Source organism: Crotalus tigris, unplaced genomic scaffold (genome assembly GCF_016545835.1).
Source record: "Crotalus tigris isolate CLP2741 ecotype Arizona unplaced genomic scaffold, ASM1654583v1 scf7180000024506.7606697, whole genome shotgun sequence".
NCBI classification, from domain to species: Eukaryota; Metazoa; Chordata; class Lepidosauria; order Squamata; family Viperidae; genus Crotalus; species Crotalus tigris.
In genome coordinates, this window is record NW_024100678.1 from 5128114 (window position 1) to 5146805 (window position 18692).

Here is an 18692-nt window from a genome sequence, read left to right on the forward strand (position 1 = left end):
AAATTAACCATTTGAATTATGTATCTGTTGCTATATAATAAGAGCTCTTAGCGTTAAGACGTTGAAAAATGTTCTTCAATAGAAAACTCTTGAGTACAAAGACCTAGGGGCAAGTCAGTGTCCAGTCCAGTGAAATCCTATTACCCTATTTCTGATCTTTTGAGGTTCCTTGGGCAAGAACACAAGTTAACTTAGCACAGAACATTGATTCAAAATCAGTAACTACTCTTGAGACCAATTCACTACTATCATTTTAAAAGATAATGACAGCACAGTACTTAAAGTGCATATTTTAGGCAAACTCTGCCCACAGCTAGGAGTTCGATTCTGATGGGGCTCAAGGTTAACTCAGTCTTCCATCTTCTGAGCTTGGTAAAATGAGGACCTAGATTGTTGGAAGCAATATAATGTCATTGTAAACCATTCAGAGAGTGCCATAGAGCATAATGGAACAATATATAAGTGCTATTGCTATAAGCTCTCTGATTTTTAAAAAAACAAAATAGATTAAAACTTTTATTTTTTAATGAACCACTGACCCACTTTCACAATGAACCAGTAACAAGAAGGCTTGGCAGTTAATGTGGCAAGGCAAAATCTTAGGTGTAAACGGGCTCTGAGCTGCTGTTTGGCAATGATGCAAGGATTGAGTTGATGAGTGGCTGGTCTGGCCAGCTGACTAGCTGTGAAAGTAGAAAGGTGGAGTTTTGAGGCACTGAGAGATACCTCTTTAGACCACTAGTTTCACAATCACTACTTTAGTGAATTCCTCACATTTCTTGTTTCTTGGCTTAAAAATCAAATCTTGTTGATTTGTATGTCCTTGTTTCAAAGATCTCTCTGTCTCTGTCTGAGAGAGAGAGAGAGAGAGAGAGAGAGAGAGAGAGAGAGAGAGAGAGAGAGAGAGAGAGAGAGAGAGAGAGAGAGAGAGAGAGAGAGCAATTAAAACCAAAATTAAAGAAGACTTTATAGCTTTCCTGCCTTTCTTTCCATGTATTACTTATTTCCTGGAGACCCAGGTGATGGTATAATAAAGAAGAGAAAGTTATCTTCCCTTCTTCTTTTTTTCCAACTTTAGCCTTTCTATAGCTTTAAAAGAATCTCCTTTACTAGTCTCATTGGTAGCCAGAAGCCTTTATGGGCAGCAAATAATGAAAGACATGTCCTGATTAAAAAAAAAAACTTAAATATTTACATCAACCATTAAGAATGCAAGTTAAGGATGGAACTTACAACATGATGTCATTAAAAGTAATAATTTTGCACAATTCATTTTGTGTAGAGGCCTATAGCAGGAGATGGACAGGTGCATTAGAGAAATTGAAAACCTACAAGAAAGTGGTGCACGGATCTGATTAGACTGGAATTTCCAAATTTTAAATTAAAATGTAAGGGGTGTCTCTGCCTTTGAAGACTATTTGGAAACAGCACTGAGTCCAGCAGAATGCAGCAGACCCACAAATACAATGTCTGGCACTTGTCATATTATGCCCATTCTGCAAACTACCACAGTGCCTGCCAGTGGGTTTCTGGATGCAATGCAAAGTATTGGTTTTAAATTATAAAGTCCTCCATAGCTTGGCTTCTAGGTGCTCTGGTCTTTTCCAGCTATAGACAACACAATCAAGATATTCATTCTTATAGAAGCTGCTTGCAGTGCCCCATTTTTAGGAGATGAAAGGACAAGAAATGCTGCCTTTCTATGCCTGAGTTCTCTAGGATATCTTCCCTCAACTTGCTGATTGTGCCAATAGTAACCTTTATATTTTGATTGTGGTTTTAATTACGAATCAACTTATCTGTTCATATAAACTTTATAAAACAGATTTTAGCCAATGTATTCTTTTTTTAATTGCTGTATTGTGATGCATAGGAATAAAAAAACATACACTGAATAAACAAACATTTTAAGCCTAGTATTCAAGCATAGCTTGATTGGACTAAAGAAATACAAAACATTACCCCCTCTCCCTGCTCCACCTATATAGGAACAGGGACACTTTTAGTATTTTACATGAATGTATTACACATACATTTTAATGAATTCTTGCATTAAGAGGGAAAGAAATGAAATAATGTCTGAGAAATTACAAAATCAATGGATAGATATTCTGCTTTTGCATCCTGCCATTTATCATTGGCAAATCTTTCTAATTTAGATGAACAAACACATTTGCTGAAAAAAAAAATAACACTGAGAACCAGCTCTCTATCTCTTTTGTAAAGATTTTGCCTTCCTAGTAAAATAATTATACCTGAATTGTTGAATGTATGTTTAAGTTACATTATTTGAAAGAAAGGCAACTCTCAATGCAAGAGCATCTTGAAATGGAATATGAAACAGAAAAAAGTGTGCCGCCACGTTCTTAATGAATTTAAGGTGACTCTTAAATTAAATTATTTGGAGAAAGCTACTGTTGTCTTTTCAGTTAAATATATTGTTAGTCAATAAATAGTTTGTGTTAGAAAAGCTGTGTTTTAATGCAATGCTTTGTGTATTTTCTTTGTCTCTAATTTTAGACTTGGGACTTATTTTGTGAAGCTTGCAATGAAGTATCTTTTAATGTACCTCATAAACTGAAGATGGGGATGTTTATTGGCAGAGGTGAGATAACAACCTCCCTCCCATGCATTGTTTGTAGACACTGACATTTCAATCTGGGTTTTGTAAAAGTCTTTTACAGCAACAGCAACTTGCTAGAGGCTAACAAAGTCATCACTGTAAGTGGTAGCTAGAAAATTTCTAACTGCTATGAATTAATATAAGCATATATTTATTTTAAATTATTTAGGCCTTAAGAGGCGTACATTCACAAAAAAAATTAATTGTACAATTGGGCCAAGCAATGTAGTTGTTAGAACGGGAGGGTTGGAGTTTAAGTCCTTTCCAAATATACTTATTGGGTGATTTTGGATTCTTCTTTATGCTTTTTCTCTTTTCAACTGGTTTTTAAATTTCTTTCTTTTTTCTTACAGTAAACTTGAAACATTGTCTTAATGATACTGGAATTATTGGCATAAACAATCCCAATTTTATAATTTTGGAAGATGGTTCACTGTATACTAAAAATGCTATTTCTTTGACTACTCATGAAAACAGCATTACTATATTTTTAAAAAATGTTTATACACATGAGCAAAAGCAGATATATGTTACCTTGCTAACATACCCTGAAAAGGTAGATATAATTACAATAGTATATTATATACGTACAATTCCTTTCATTTTTGAGTCTATCATTCACTGTCTCACACACACATCTTATCATCCTCCCTGCATTCATTTTACTTTATTTGAGAGTAATAAAAAAGTAAGTTTAATAAAGTAAGAATGGGACATTTAACTGTATTGATAAAAGAAAAAGACATGTGCTCAAGAATGAATAGGTGATGAATACACATGGATGTTCAAGAAGAAAAAAAGTATGTTTAGTAGGCTTAGTGATGTAGAGAGAATGAATGAGGACTGATTTTCATAACAAATATAACAAGGAAAAGTGAATGGGTTGAAGGCAAAATATGTGGTTGGATGGAGTTAATAACTTTCTTAAAAATGGAGAGGTGAAAAGTTTAAAAAACAAAAGGCAATATATGAAACAGTTTAAAATCATAAGGAAAGCAAGATGGTTTGCAAGGATAAAGAAGTGTTGGTATAAACTAAATTATTAAATGATGAGAGAAAGCCATAGATCAAAACAAATAAAAAACAAAGCATCCAATATAATTCCCTTTTACATAACAGAAAGTAATCTTAACTTTATTGCTTACCATTTCTTACTTGTTTTCTGTACTTTGCATAATGATGCTTATTGCTCAAGAATATTAATCATATGTATATATTTTATTTTCATGTTTGTACTGCATCTTTTAGCATTACTATTTTGTTACATATTGTTTATATGACAGTATAAAAATCAGAAATGTATGTACTGTTAGCATTTTTTTTAATTTATGGATAAACATTCCTATGAAATAAAAAATGGTTTATCAAATAAACTTGATCAGCGGCATTAGTGTTTTAATAATCAATTTAATCATGAAATGGAAAAACAATTTAATTGCGTAATCTGAGATATAAAGTATTAAAATTGTTTTAAAGAACAAAAGAATTATATTTTTCCCATGCTACAATTATGTTAGGAATTAATATTACCTGTTACAATGTTTGCAATAACAGAGATTAAAAGATGTAACTAAAAACAAAAGCATGATTGCTATAGATATGTGTTTAGGTTTCTCTCTTTTATCTCTTCTAGGCCTCAAAAACTAAAAGAAGGCATGACCGAGAAACTGTTGTGGGACGAACAAAACGAAGATGGGCTCCAGTACCAACTACTATAATGGAAAACTCACTAGGGCCTTTTCCTATGCAAATTCAACAGGCATGTTTTTAATTTAGTCTTCATTTGACATTTCAAATGATCTCCACATCTAAATTATACCATAGTCATAGAAGTAGATTTCCTCGCAGAATGTAAATTTTTCTCCTAATTTTCCTGTAGTAGCTTGCTTAAATAGTGTTCTAGAGCACTGGGGGACTCTTGTTTGAGGAGGAACAAAGTCCCTCTGCAAAATTCTTTGCAGTGCTTAAGCAAGGCAAAGTAGCTCCAGGAGGCAAACTGAGGCATATCACTTGCAAAACTGCAGATGCATAATAAACCCATTGTTGTGAGGATAATATTTTCTTCGTTGTAATCTGAAGAGGTCCATACAGTACTTACAATAAAGCAGATATATGAAATGTATTCTACTTAATTTCAGAAATGAAATTAAATAGCTACCAAGTCCATCTAGAAATAACATGCATACAGTAACATCTGATGGAACTTTGTCTTTAAAAATGAAATGGGCAATTATAATTGGCAGAGTCTTATATGGAGTTCTGTTAGATGTTTAGAATTAAAATTAGGAGAAAAATTTACATTCTGAGAGGTAGTCTACTTCTATGACTACATTTCATTTATTGATTGGCGTAATTTAGAGTTGATTGACAGTCCATTGCTAACATTTTTTGAAATTAAGATTGTGTAGATGCATATGCCATATGCTAATTCATTTGGTTAGCAGGTTACAACCATTACACACCTAATATGCTGCCTATTGTTCATTGAAGTGTACTGCGATCTTAATGACCCGTAAAGAAGTCCTTTGCAATAATCCTTGGCTGTTCCAATTCACAAAAGATTCTTAATAAATTTTGAATAAATTCAGTTCAATTGAAGTGAATTATGTAGGCATGAAGTAAAGAATTATATTTGTCAAATTAATTTAATTTCATGTCTTTATTTTCATGCAGCTGTCTTCTGACATGGCACAAAAATATAATATTAGATATTTCATCACTGGCCCTGGTGTAGACAAACCACCACTGAATTACTTTTACATTGAGCAAGAAACTGGAAATCTCTTTGTTACTTGCCCAATAGATCGGGAAGTATTCCCAGAATTTCAGGTATGTGATTCTATACATAGACATAGACATATATACACACTACTCAAATAATGGTATGACTTTGTATGCACTGCATAGATTTCAGAAGTGCAGACATACGCCCTTCTGAATTTATTCTTTGAATTTATATTTAAGCATCAGCTCCATAATAGACAGCTTTTTTGAAATTAATTAAATTGTGTTAATATAATTATTCCCTATTTATTTAATAATATTTACTTCCTATTACATTAAAAATTATTACTTGGGGCAATTTTTAGAGGATTCTTGTGGTTATACTCAAAAAGCATACATAAACAATGAGAACAATTTGATTGTAGGAACTGTTTGTATCTGAGATATGGGATAAGCAGCATTAACTTGTTAGTCAGTCACAAAGTTTCCTGGGCACGCAACCTTTGCCTCAGGTTCCTTCAAAAATCTCCAACTTTTTCCCTATCATGAATCATGCCAGGGAAAATAGACAGTTTACAAATACACAGACATAAAGTACATATCAATCAGAGGCTATCCTGGTCCACCAATAATCTTATGGCTGTAATAATGGGTTGTAGAAGAGGGCAAACCTTATAGTTCTTTCTCAGTTTCCACCTGAACTATCATTTTTCTTATCTCACCCTTTGTCATTTTTCCTGGCTTTATATTGCTTTAGCATCTTATCAGTCTTCCTCCATCAAGTCTCTCTGCTTACACAAAGACATCCTTTCTATGATTTTTGCATCTTTCTCCTTTCCTTGGTTATTTAATGGGTCCTTTTTCCTATTATTATTATTATTATTATTATTATTATTATTATTATTATTATTATTATTATTATTATTATTATTATTTTCCTGTCTTTTTTATGTTTGGTTAGTTCAAGGCAGGGAACATATCTAATATTTTCTGCTGATTTTTTTCTTCTACCAACTTTCCTATGTTTCTTTTATGTCTATGGTTTCTATGTCATTTTATGTTAAAATAGCTTCCTTTGCCTTGTGACCTTCATCTATTATGTATGATAGTTGTATGCTCGTTACATATTTTGAACATCTCTAGGATTTAATACTATACCTTGCTATAAGGAAGGTGTTTACTAATGCAGGAGGATTCTTCCTGTGCACATACAAATACTGTTAACAGCTATTCATCATACAGAAAATTTTGTATGATACATGGATTAAATAATTGTGTCCTGATTTATCAGAAACTTTTCATTTGTTACAGAGAAGTAAGTGCTTCTTTTATTGCATTTTCTGCAGCTCATTTGCTATGCAATGACACCGGATGGATATACCCCAGAAGTCCCACTTATTCACATCATCAAAATAGAGGATGATAATGATAATGCTCCAGAGTTTGAATATGAAATTTATACTTTTCATGTACCTGAAAACAGTGTAATTGGTAATTGCATTTTTAAATAAATCTTTGTAATATATGTATTTGTAATATAGTACTATGGTATAGTGGCTACAAGGCATTGAATGCCAGCATAAGGTCACTGCACAAGGCCACCACTAAACGCGGACTACATGTATCTTTTGATATGTTTTGGATGAAATTATCACATCAGTTATTGAAATGTGAATATAGACTTTGTTATTGAGGAATGCAAAACATATTAATAGGCAAATATAGCGGCAGCATGGAAGGGTATGTTTAATAACATGTCAAATAGTTTTTGTATGTAAGTGTACTTGGAAATCTTGCAAATATTGCCTGTTTTGATTATTGTAATTGTATGACGCCCACATTTTTTCAGTTTTCTTCTGAGCAGATTATTAACAGAATTGTGCAAAAACAGCAGGAATCAACATACCATACTTCATAGAGATATGTGTAGGGAATTTCAAGCTACACTTCTGTAAATATGATTTGTTTAAGAAAGAGCTTGTAAAGTTTGTCTGAGGCAGAATATGATGTGTTAAAATTTGACAATATTTATTGCCTACCTGAATCCTAATGGACTCTAGACATAGAAGAATGAGGCATAAATAAATAAATAAATCAAACACAAATTAATCACTAGGCCAAGTATGCTAGCAAAGCTGTTTCAGATGACAGGTTTGTGAGGATGTCATTGAGGGAAACTAATGAAGTACAGTTGCAAGAATCAACCTGATGTGAGGCCAGAACTGACACTAAACTGAATCTCTTTCTTCCTTAAGTCATGTGCAAATATCAAGAAGTGCACATTTTTACACAGGCAGTGACTGCATAGCTACTTTTTCTAGTGCAAAAGAGCTCTAGAGAAACATAGTGAAGCTAGACTTGCATACAGGGAACAAGTTAAGATCTGTCTGGTCTCCTTTGGGAAAATGTTCTGAATGATCCCATTTGGAATTTAATTAATAATAATTTCTAAATAAGTTGTTTGTTGGAATTCCTAATTCTGGATTCCTCAGTGCAATTTCATTTATATTCATTTCACAAATATTGTCATACCAGTTGATGTTAGATGCGTTTCAGGTTCTAACTTGTTAGGGTAGAAAAAAATTCAAAGGTTAGAAAGATTAAATTCAGAACATTTTTTCTGCTTTAATTTGGAGCTTATTTCTCAATTTGGAAGAGGTGTTCAAATTCGTACATCTGAAATATGTGGCATTCACCGATTCATTCTTTAACATTAATATTATAATCCATGTTATATTTGCACTGGAAAATCTCTACCTTCAGTGATCCAAAAAATATATTAACACATTATTTTCTTTTGAGAATATGCAAAGTTATGCGAAGTAAGTAAGTAAGTAAGTAAGAAATAATAAGATAAAGTTTTAAATTTGTTTTAAGTTTTAAGGTAGGAAAGGTAAGGTAGCTTTGTATAATCTGCAAATTTGATAACCCTTCCCTCAAAGTCCTCATTCGTATCATTTATAAAAACATTGAACACCATTGGTGCCAGGACTATAGCTTTGCTCAATTGAGGTTTTCACACAATGTTTTTAATATGATAGTGGTGGAGATTAAATCACAAGCTTTAGTCATATGTGAGCAAGATACAGCATTTCTAGTTTATGATAAGAAAAGTACCAGTCACTCTTGGAAGTCTAATCTGGGTCAGTCACTAGAGATTGAGTTTTCGGACTCACGATGGGGCCCATCGTCAGGAAACTTCTCTCTACTGGAATATGTGCTTTGGGCTATTCTGTGAGTTGTGTTTATGTGATGCCTTTCTCTTGGCTGATTGGTGTGTTGATGGCTGGCAATTGGCTGTTGTTTCCTTCTGTTGCCAAGCCCTATGTACCTGATAAGTTGGTGGTACATCAGCACTCCTGTTAACTGACAAGGGGCCCATTTTCCAGGCTTCAATCATTTCCCTGGCTATCTTTATACCTGCATGGCTAACAATCTTAGTGGCTGTGAAATTAAATTGTATCCTTGTTCATTGCAATGTGACGCTACCAATGAGTTTGGGTCTCTCTCCTCATGATTGCTTGCTTGGTTTCTTGCAATCTAGTGGTTAGCTTCCTCCCATCTGTCCTACAGAGTCACAGGGGCAGTCCATGCAGGGGATCTGGTGGATTACATTGGAAGTATCTTCCACTTCCAAGCAATCCTTACAATGCATTATTTGTCATCGTGTGCTAAAACTCTTCAAAGTTTTTGCCCAGGATGCCACAAGCAAAATAAAAGCCCATGGTTATTCTTGCATGGGTTCTTGCAATCTAGTGGTTAGCTTCCTCCCATCTGTCCTACAGAGTCACAGGGGCAGTCCATGCAGGGGATCTGGTGGATTACATTGGAAGTAATATTTTATGTAAGCTAGGATCTCTAATCTGGAGACTGTTTTGCCTGCATCCTAGCATCTAGTAATATAATGTATTGAACTATCAGGCCCCAAAACCACAAATGAAATGTGGTGATTTTTTAAAGTTGAATTATTTATTGTTTCCACACCTAAAGAGAGCACCTTGCCAGACTAAGCACCTTATTATATGAATCTATCATATATCTTAAGAACTATTAGAGAGGGGTTATCTTTACCCTTTCTTTCACACAAAATACCTGGACTGAACTGTCTGTTATTCTTTGGGGATGCACTCCCTCCCTCTTGAGAATCCAGCCTACTACCATTACACCACAGAAGCATGCCTACCCGTGTGTATGTTCAGATATAAACATTCAAGGTACATTTTCATTTTTTGTTATCAAATTTGCAACTGTTTTTTAAAATCCCAATTTAAATAGATATTTGTAGAGGTAAGATGCAGGACAGTAAAGTTATTGTGTATGAGTGTATGTGTGCCTTCTAGTCAGTTTTTGACTGTTGATGACTGTCTGGATGAGTTCCTGCAGTTTTCTTGGCAAGGCTTTTCAGTAATGGTTTGTCTTTCCAAGGGCTGAGAAAGAATCACTGGCCCAAAGGTGCTTTGTGCCTAAGGTAGGACTAAAACTCAGTTTCTCTTGGCTTCTAGCCTGCTGCCTTAACCCCCAGACTGGCTCTTCTTTAAAATGATATTAGATGGTGAAATTGATGTAATTTACTTTGATATTTGAATAATATGGCCATAGATTTTTTTTTCTAAAGGAGGATGACCTGAGAATTATGAAAACCTAAAGTTGATGCCTTCTATATACAGGAACATTAGTTGGACAAGTGACTGCAATAGACAAAGATGAGCCCAATACACTGCACAGCAAACTGAAATACAGAATTATATCCCAGAGTCATCAGAAACTTCAGGAATTCGTTGTAGATCCAGATTCAGGCTGTATTACGGTAGCATTACATCTGGACAGAGAGGTAATTTTCAATTTAGTTCTATATCAAAAACGGTGAACTCATAAATGAAATAGCATAAAGCTAACAAATGATAAAATTGGTCTTAGATAAGAGTAGCTGCAATATAGCTGAAGTCAAAAGTCCTTTCGGTAGTTAGGAGTTATGTAGATATTGTGAAGCCAAGTTCAAATAATTTAGTGGGTAACTTTGGAACAATGTCTCAGTCTGTCTGACTTATTTCATAAGATACAGTATTTTTAATTAACCCAGGAAAATTATGGCTATATTTTGTTCTAATGTTTTTCAGACGGTATCAGCCTACACACTACATATAGAAGCAAGAGATATGGGAGGTGAGGAGTTTGGTTTGTACACTACAGCAGCAGTACATATTGAGATTACAGATGTAAATGATAATCTCCCCCAAATAGCACAAAATATGGTAAGTCTATCATAGTAAAACTAAATGATGATGTTAATTCTTTATGATATTTTATGGTATTAACTCAGTTAAAGTGAATATTAAATTTAAGAAAAATAATTTGAACAATTCCATTTACATTCTGGAGTTTCTGTTACATTGCTAATGCTTATTTCATCATGCATGTCCCAAATTTAATAATAGATAATAGAGATAGTATCAGGAAGACTAAAAGTCAGAATGAGCAGAAATTGGGGAACAAAAAAGCATAATGAATGCTTAACAACTAGATATTATAAAAAAACCTCAACATGGTAAAAAGCTGCTCAGTTTCATGACAACACCCTAGAAGATGACAAAGAAATAGAACAATTGTATTTTGACTCAGTCTTCTCTAATAAGAAAGTAATGGGTGAAAATGGAGGTTAAAGTGGAAAGATTAGACTTTGAGATAGTCAGAAAATATTTATTAACTTGGCAAGAATTTTCAGAGAGAGATGAATCCTATCTTATACTACTGAAGGAACTTGTTAATGTCTAACGATTAGCTATCACCTTTGGGAAATACTTACGGGTGGATAAACAGCCAAATAATTGGAGAGCAAATGCTGTCCTTGCTTTTTTAGAAAAAAGTGACAAAGGATCTGAGCAATTAGCTAATAAGCCAGGTAAATCTGGGCAGGATCATGATTATTGGATGAATCTTATCTGGCATTAGAACTATTCATAAACTAATATTTGATTTTTTTTAGTATGTAGTGGAAATATATGAAAACATAGCACATGCAGAAATATTATGCATTCCTGTTGAAGATAAAGATGAACCCAGAACATCATCATGGATGGGTATATTTGCTATTACTAAAGGAAATGAAGACAACAGTTTTGATATTAGAGTTGATCAACAGCAGAATATTGGGTGTTTAAGCACTTTAAAGGTAACTATCGATAATAAAAAGAGTTACTGCAATAATATGAATTGAATTTTACTTAATTTTAAGGGGTGAATTAATTATTTTTCACAACTTTCTAAAGATGTATTTTACATTTTTAAAATGTAATACTATTTCCCATTAAAATATGTTGGGATAGAGGAGGGAGAGAAAACTCAAATTAAAATTTTAAAATAGTTATAGATAAGATAACCTTTATTGTCATTTTTTTTACTGTGGGCACAATGGCACACATCAAAAATGAAATTTAGTTGCCCGCTCTTAAAGTGAAACACAGACATGACACACACCTAAATAGTTATACACACTGTATTTTCATCAGTAACCTAAAATCATAATAGTAAGGTGTCTTAGTAGTAATATATCAATTTGAATAGCATTTACTTCCTCCAGGAACTGGATTATGAGAAAAGCCATGAGAGAAGATTAGAAATTGCCATAAATAATGAAGCACCTTATGTTCCACCTCCAAATTCAAGAGTTCTTCCAACAAGTATGGTGAGCATTGTGATCAAAATTAAGGATCAGGATGAAGGACCTGTATTTGAACCTTGTGAATATATTCTATACATAAAGGAACGCTTGTTGGTTGGTACAATGGTTGGTAACTACCACGCAATAGATCCAGAAACTGGAAACAAACATTTAAGGTACAAAATTATTATATTGTTTAGTTTTTATATAGATTGTGTATAACATCAGAAAGCAATTATAATTAACTTACATTGTTGGAATAAATTGGAGGTACATAACCTTGTTAAAATATTTATTCTTAACAGTTACAGAATAATTAAGGATCCATGCAATTGGATCACCATTGATGAAATAGGAAACCTCAGAACTACTGACATTTTAGAAAGAGATTCACAAAATATAGAATACAGTCACTGCAATGTAACAGTATTTGCAACTGATCAAAGTAAGTATCAAATATTGTGAAATATTGCTATTTTTGCTACATGCATAAAGCTTCCTGCAAAAATATGATCAGCTGTTGATGGCTGTATTCTCTTTTATTGAAATCTAATGATCACTCAATTTTTTGCAACTCTGATCTGTAGCCATAAGTAGGCAGGTCTAATATTTGAAATCCATTAATTGTATATCTTTTTAAAAATCAATCTCCTTTGAATTGTTTCACAATATTTACTTGGGATGATTATTTGACATTTTTCTTCAAAATCCATCTTTTTAGCTGTAGAGCCTGAATTATATTGTCCTATAGTGGAATAGAATCAGCAGAACAGATCCTTGTCCACACTACCCCATACAGTTTCTGCAGGACCTTATCTATCAAGTAGAAAACCATGAGCTGATTGTTATTTAACTTACTTTTGTATGTATTAGATACTTATTGCACTTTTCCTCTGAGAATTTGGGCAACAAATATACTTGGCAGTAATTCATTCTGTTAGCAATGCATAATTCTGCAGTTTAACAAACTACATTACAACTTTGTTGATGTGTGCTGCAGCTGCCAAAAAAGCTAATGCAGTCCTAGACTGAATCAACAGAGGAATAGTATCAAGATCACATGAAGTATTACTATTGCTATATACTGCTTTGGTAAGACCACACTTGGAATATTGCATCAAGTTTTGGTCAAGTGATACAGAAAAGAAGTTGAGACCCCAGAAGGATTGCTGAGGAGAGTAACAAGGATGATTAGGAGGCAGGAACTGGATATGTCTAGTCTAACACAGAGAAGTCTTCCAATATTTGAGGGGCTATCACAAAGAAGAGGGGAACAACCTCTTCTCCAAAGCATCTAAGGGCAAGTCAAAAAATAATGGAAACATATCAAAGAGAGATCCAACCTAGAACTAAGGAGAAATTTCCTGATGAGAACAATTAATTGATGGGATAGTTTGCCTCCAGAAATTGTGGGTGCTCCATCACTGGAGGTTTTGAGGAAGAGATTGGACAGCCATTTTTCTGGAATGCTATGGGGTCTCTTGCTTGAGCAGGGGGTTGGATTAGAAGACATCCAGGGTTCCCCCCCAACTCCGTTATTCTGTTATTCTATTGTTCTGTTACAATGGCTTTCTTCCTTTAGATTATGGATTAGCATTTTGTGAAACCAACAAGATGTTTTATTTAGCTTTCACAGAGAAATAATACTTTTGTAATTTTATATGATTTGATCAAGTTACTTTCATTACTGTCTTAAAACTAAGCATTTTAATTTATCTAGGTGGTAAAACAGGAAAAGGGACAATTGTGATAAAACTTGTGATTGAGAACAATTACCCAGTGAATACCAGTAAACACTACATCATGTGTAAAGATAAAAAACCGATCTGTATAAATGCCACTGACATTGATTTGCCAAAGTCTACTATACCTTTTCATTTTGAAATAGAGAAGCCAGTGGACTTAAAATGGAACTTAACTCCAAATGATGGTATGTTTTTTTAATATCTACAAAATACATTCTGACTAACGTTAAGTATCATATGAAGTGTAATTTGTGGATTTGAATTATTTCTTTCATAGATGCTTCAGCACTGCTTTCTTCAGTTGAAGATATAGACTATGGCTACTATTATATTCTTCTCAGAATATGTAACGGAGAAAGCATCAGAAAAAGAGAAATAATAGTTCATTATTGTGACTGTGCAATTCCAAGTAACTGTTCCGAATCCACCACAAACATGTCACTGGATTCTTCTTCTTCAGACATTCAAGTGGAACGCACTCCAGCAGCAGCACCTGTTTTAGGAGCCTGGAGCATTCCTGCAATGGTCATGGGTTCATTATTAATGCTATGTAAGTATGCGAATGTCTTGAAGAAGTAACATGAACTGTGAAGGGTCAAACTACATTCGGTCCTTGCTTAACAAATATCTCAACTAACTTTAGGTTATAAAAAATTCATTTCCCAACTAATGCACATCTCTCTGACCACGTTTTGTGTCCTTAATAGTGCAAGCTAGAGAGTATAACATGTAACTGTATGAGAACTTTATTTAAATAAGTTGGCAGCAAACAATGATTTTTTGTAGTGTTGTTTTTAATCACGTTTACTTATCAACCATTTTGCTAACAACCAATTGTTGGAAGAGAATTTGGTTGCTATACATATTTGGGTATAAGTATTTTAAAAAGCTAGCTAAAAAGGAAATCCTAGATCCTAACGTAGGGGAAAACTGCTTATTTCCTACCTATGGCTACCTATATAACCGGTGTATCTAAGCAAAATTCTTTCTTTAAAGCTTTTTTCTCTCTCATATAAGGAGAAGAGGTGTGGATAAAATTAAACTCCAATTTAATTTCATTATTTAATAAATTGTAATTCATATAGTCATTTCAAACACATAAATAAGCCGTCTTGTTTTCTGTATTTTTTTTCTTGCAGTAGGCTTTGGTACACCTTATGGTCTTTGGCTCCACAGAAAACGTCACACACCTCAGGAAGAATCTGATTTAACTTTTGAGAATTTAACAAGATCAAACACTGAGGCACCTGGTGAAGGAAACGTAAGACCAAACACTGAGGCACCTGGTGAAGGAAACATAAGATCAAACACTGAGGCACCTGGTGAAGGAAATTCAGTAAGTGACACTTTGCCTTGTATAGTAACAAATGAAACAGATTTATTGGGATAGATTATGAGAAAGAGCGAAAGATGCTGTCTCATTGTTTTCGAAAGCAAAATACATTGCATTTGTATAGTAAGATGGGGATTGTGATGTGCCCATATGCTTAAAGTTAAATACTATTTATTCATATATAGGAACATATAATCTACCATCATTCTTTTCTATTTAAATATTTAGAAGTGTAAATCTTCCATAAAAAACTGCTCTGGCTGAATCCAGAAAAGTAGATACTTTGAATATTTTTATACTCCAATGGAAGAGAATATTTGTAGCTCTGGGATGAACTATAAGGTCATTGGTACTCTCTGAACTTGGGGTTTTCTTGCAGACATTTCATTACCAAACTAGGTAACACATCAGTACAGTGATGATGTTAACTAGTTTGGTAATGAAATGTCTACAAGAAAATCACCAAGCTCAGAGAGAACCAAGAACCTTACATCTGTCATATGATCAGAATAGTAAGTTAACTGGAACACTATATGATTGGCCTCACTGGCTGGTATGTGCTGGGCTATATACATACATGAATCCTGATTGTAGGCAATGGGTAAACAAGATGAAGAAATGGATGACAATTTAGGGGACAAGTGGATTATTATTCAGCTAGTTTGCATACTAAAATATACAATTAGATCGGGGTTCAGGCTGTTCAGGAAAAAAATTTCTAGAATGTTTTTCCCCCAGAAATTCTATTATTATTCTTCACATTCCAGAATTTAAATATATTTCCTGTGCCAACAATGAATGAATTTATAAAGATGAATACAGATGTAGTAAAAACTGAAAAGAAAGGTTTGGAAGCAGGAAAAAGAGGATGGCATTCCACATCAGAATTAATCAGAGGAGGAAAAATGAATCATGTGGCCCTATCTTTACAAGATTGTACGCCTTCTTTAAGGAATTCATTCAGAGATTTCTGTTTAGAATGGCAGAAGTTCTCTAACCCTCGTTTATCTGAAGTAAGTATTCTGACATAGATTTCTAAACTAGTTTTGAGTATTACAAATTTGGAAAGAACAGGCTGTCTTATGTCATTAATTTTAAGGTACTACTCTGTATAACAGTTCTTAAAAATAATCCATAGTGGATTATTATACCATTCATATAAAAATAGTATATCAACTACCTAAAACAACATGAACAGTGAGGCAGGAAGCATGATGAAAATCAGCACAATTTTCCAGATTTTGCAGCAATCCATGTTTTCCCATTCTGGTAACACACACAAACATTTACATCAATTCCCACAGCCATAGGGAATCTGAGACCTGAAGATAATACATCTAGAATATACCATATGGGGAAAACAGCTGTAACATGCTTTCAATATTTGACTTGAAAAACATAATGCTGATATTTAAGACAAGCTATATAACTTAGATCAGAATTACAATTATAGTTGTATTCTCTCAAATAAAACAGTACATTTATACTTGTATTCTTTCAAATAAAACAGTACATTCTTCCAAAAGAGATTTTTAAAAAAATCATTTTATTATGTGTGAAATATAGTATATACGATATAGATGACTGAAACAGACAATTAGAAGACAACTTATTTTTGCATCATACGTATATTTTAAAAAAATAATTATACTTTTATTGTTCCTTGTCCAGATGGTATTTCTTTGTGGAGAAGATGAAGAACATAATCTGGCTAAAGAGTATTTACATGCATATAATTACGAAGGCAAAGACTCACCAACTGGCACTTTAAGTTCCTGTACAGGGGAATCAGAAGAAGAAAAACTGAGTTTTTTAAACCAGCCAGAGCCTCCATTCCGGACATTAGTTGAAATTTTTGTACAGAAGGATTGTGTTTAAACTATTCCTGAAAATCAGCTCACTTCACTAGGAAATTCCCCTGTGCAGATTCCATTGAAATGAATGAATGGTCTTGAGAAACTCTAACTAACTGTAATAGAATTTGAAAAGTATTTATTCCCACAGTTGTGTCTATCTGTTCATTCTTTATGGGATATTTTGGATTTTTAAAGAATTATTTTAAAAAGAATACAATGGAAAAATGATTTAAATTATTAAGGATTTGAAAACTCTTACAGAAATTGATTTATGTGAATAATTCAATTGCGAATTTATATGTTTATTTTTACATCCTTAAATAACTATTTTGTTCAATCTGTGTATTATAGTCTAAAATACAAATGTTTCCATACCCAATCTACTGTTCCCTTTTGAGGTGAACAATAGTATGAAAAGTTGTAGAAAAAAATGTAATTCAGGATTAAGAAAACACAAATCCTCATCTTTAACTTACACTTACAGCATTTTCAAAGGTATCTTCAGAATTGAAGAACCCCATAAAAATGTATGGAACTATGTACTGAGTTTTCAATAATAATAATAATAATAATAATAATAATAATAATAGTAGTAGTAGTAGTAGTAGTAGTAGTAGTAGTAGTAGTAGTAGTAGTAAAGTTGGAAGGGACTTTGGAGGTCATCTAGTCCAACCCCCTGCTCAGGCAGGAAACCCTATACCATTTCGGACAAATGGCTATCCAGTCTCCTCTTAAAAACCTCCAGTGTTGGAGCATTCACCGCTTCTGGAGGCAGGTTGTTCCACTGGTTAATTGTTCTAACTGTCAGGAAGTTTCTCCTTAGTTCTAGGTTGCTTCTCTCCTTGCTTAGTTTCCACCCATTGCTTCTTGTCCTGCTTTCAGGTGCTTTGGAAAATAGCTTGACAGCCTCTTCCTTGTGGCAGCTCCTGAAATATTGGAACACTGCTATCATGTCCCCCCTCGTCCTTCTCTTCATTAAACTAGACATACCCAATTCCAGCAGCCGTTCCTTATATGCTTTAGCCTCCAGTCCTTTAATCATCTTTGTTGCTCTTCTCTGTACTCTTTCTAGAGTCTCAACATCTTTTTTATATCGCGGTGACCAAAACTGGATGCAGTATTCCAAGTGTGGCCTTACCAAGACATCGTAAAGTGGTATTAACAGTTCACGTGATCTTGATTCTATCCCTGTTAATGCAGCCTAGCACTGTATTGGCCTTTCTGGCAGCTGCAGCACACTACTGGCTCATATTTAGGTGATTGTCCACTAGGACTCTGAGGTCCCTCTCACAGTTACTACTATTGAGCAAGATACCCCCTATACTATATTTATGCAGTTGGTTTTTCCTGCCTAAATGTAGAACCTTGCTTTTTTCACCATTGAATTTCATTTTGTTAGATAGCGCCCAGTGTTCAAGTCTGTCCAGATCCTTTTGTATCTTGAGCCTGTCTTCTGGAGTGTTGGCTATTCCTGCCAGCTTGGTGTCATCTGCAAATATGCATGCATATATGAGTGTGCATGTGCATTAATTCCATGCAAAATGCATTCTATTTATTTTAGAGAAAGTTTACCCTATCTCAAAGAATAAGGTTTATATTGAAAAACAAATCTTTGACTATTGGCATCACTTTTGACCTAAACTAGTTAGCATAAAATTCAGCATCTCATTTATCTGAAATACAAGGCCAGAACTGAAGTCTGATCTTCAGAAATTAAACAATGAAATGTCATCAATATATAAGTAGCCTTGAC

At 33.8% G+C, this 18692-nt stretch overlaps 1 protein-coding gene across 1 annotated transcript; it reads left to right on the plus strand.

Annotated features, from left to right (window-relative positions):
- Positions 1–2335: 2335 nt before the first annotated feature.
- LOC120303771 (desmocollin-1-like) lies at positions 2336–17566 on the plus strand. Its single transcript, XM_039333540.1, has 16 exons — positions 2336–2380; positions 2521–2605; positions 2977–3179; positions 4257–4382; positions 5297–5452; positions 6694–6838; positions 10015–10178; positions 10465–10599; positions 11331–11516; positions 11925–12181; positions 12311–12450; positions 13726–13935; positions 14028–14300; positions 14890–15086; positions 15851–16096; positions 16755–17566. The coding sequence occupies exons 1-16, from the start codon at positions 2336–2338 to the stop codon at positions 16959–16961; spliced, it is 2775 nt and encodes a 924-aa protein (XP_039189474.1). The 3' UTR covers positions 16962–17566.
- The last annotated feature ends 1126 nt before the right edge of the window (positions 17567–18692 follow it).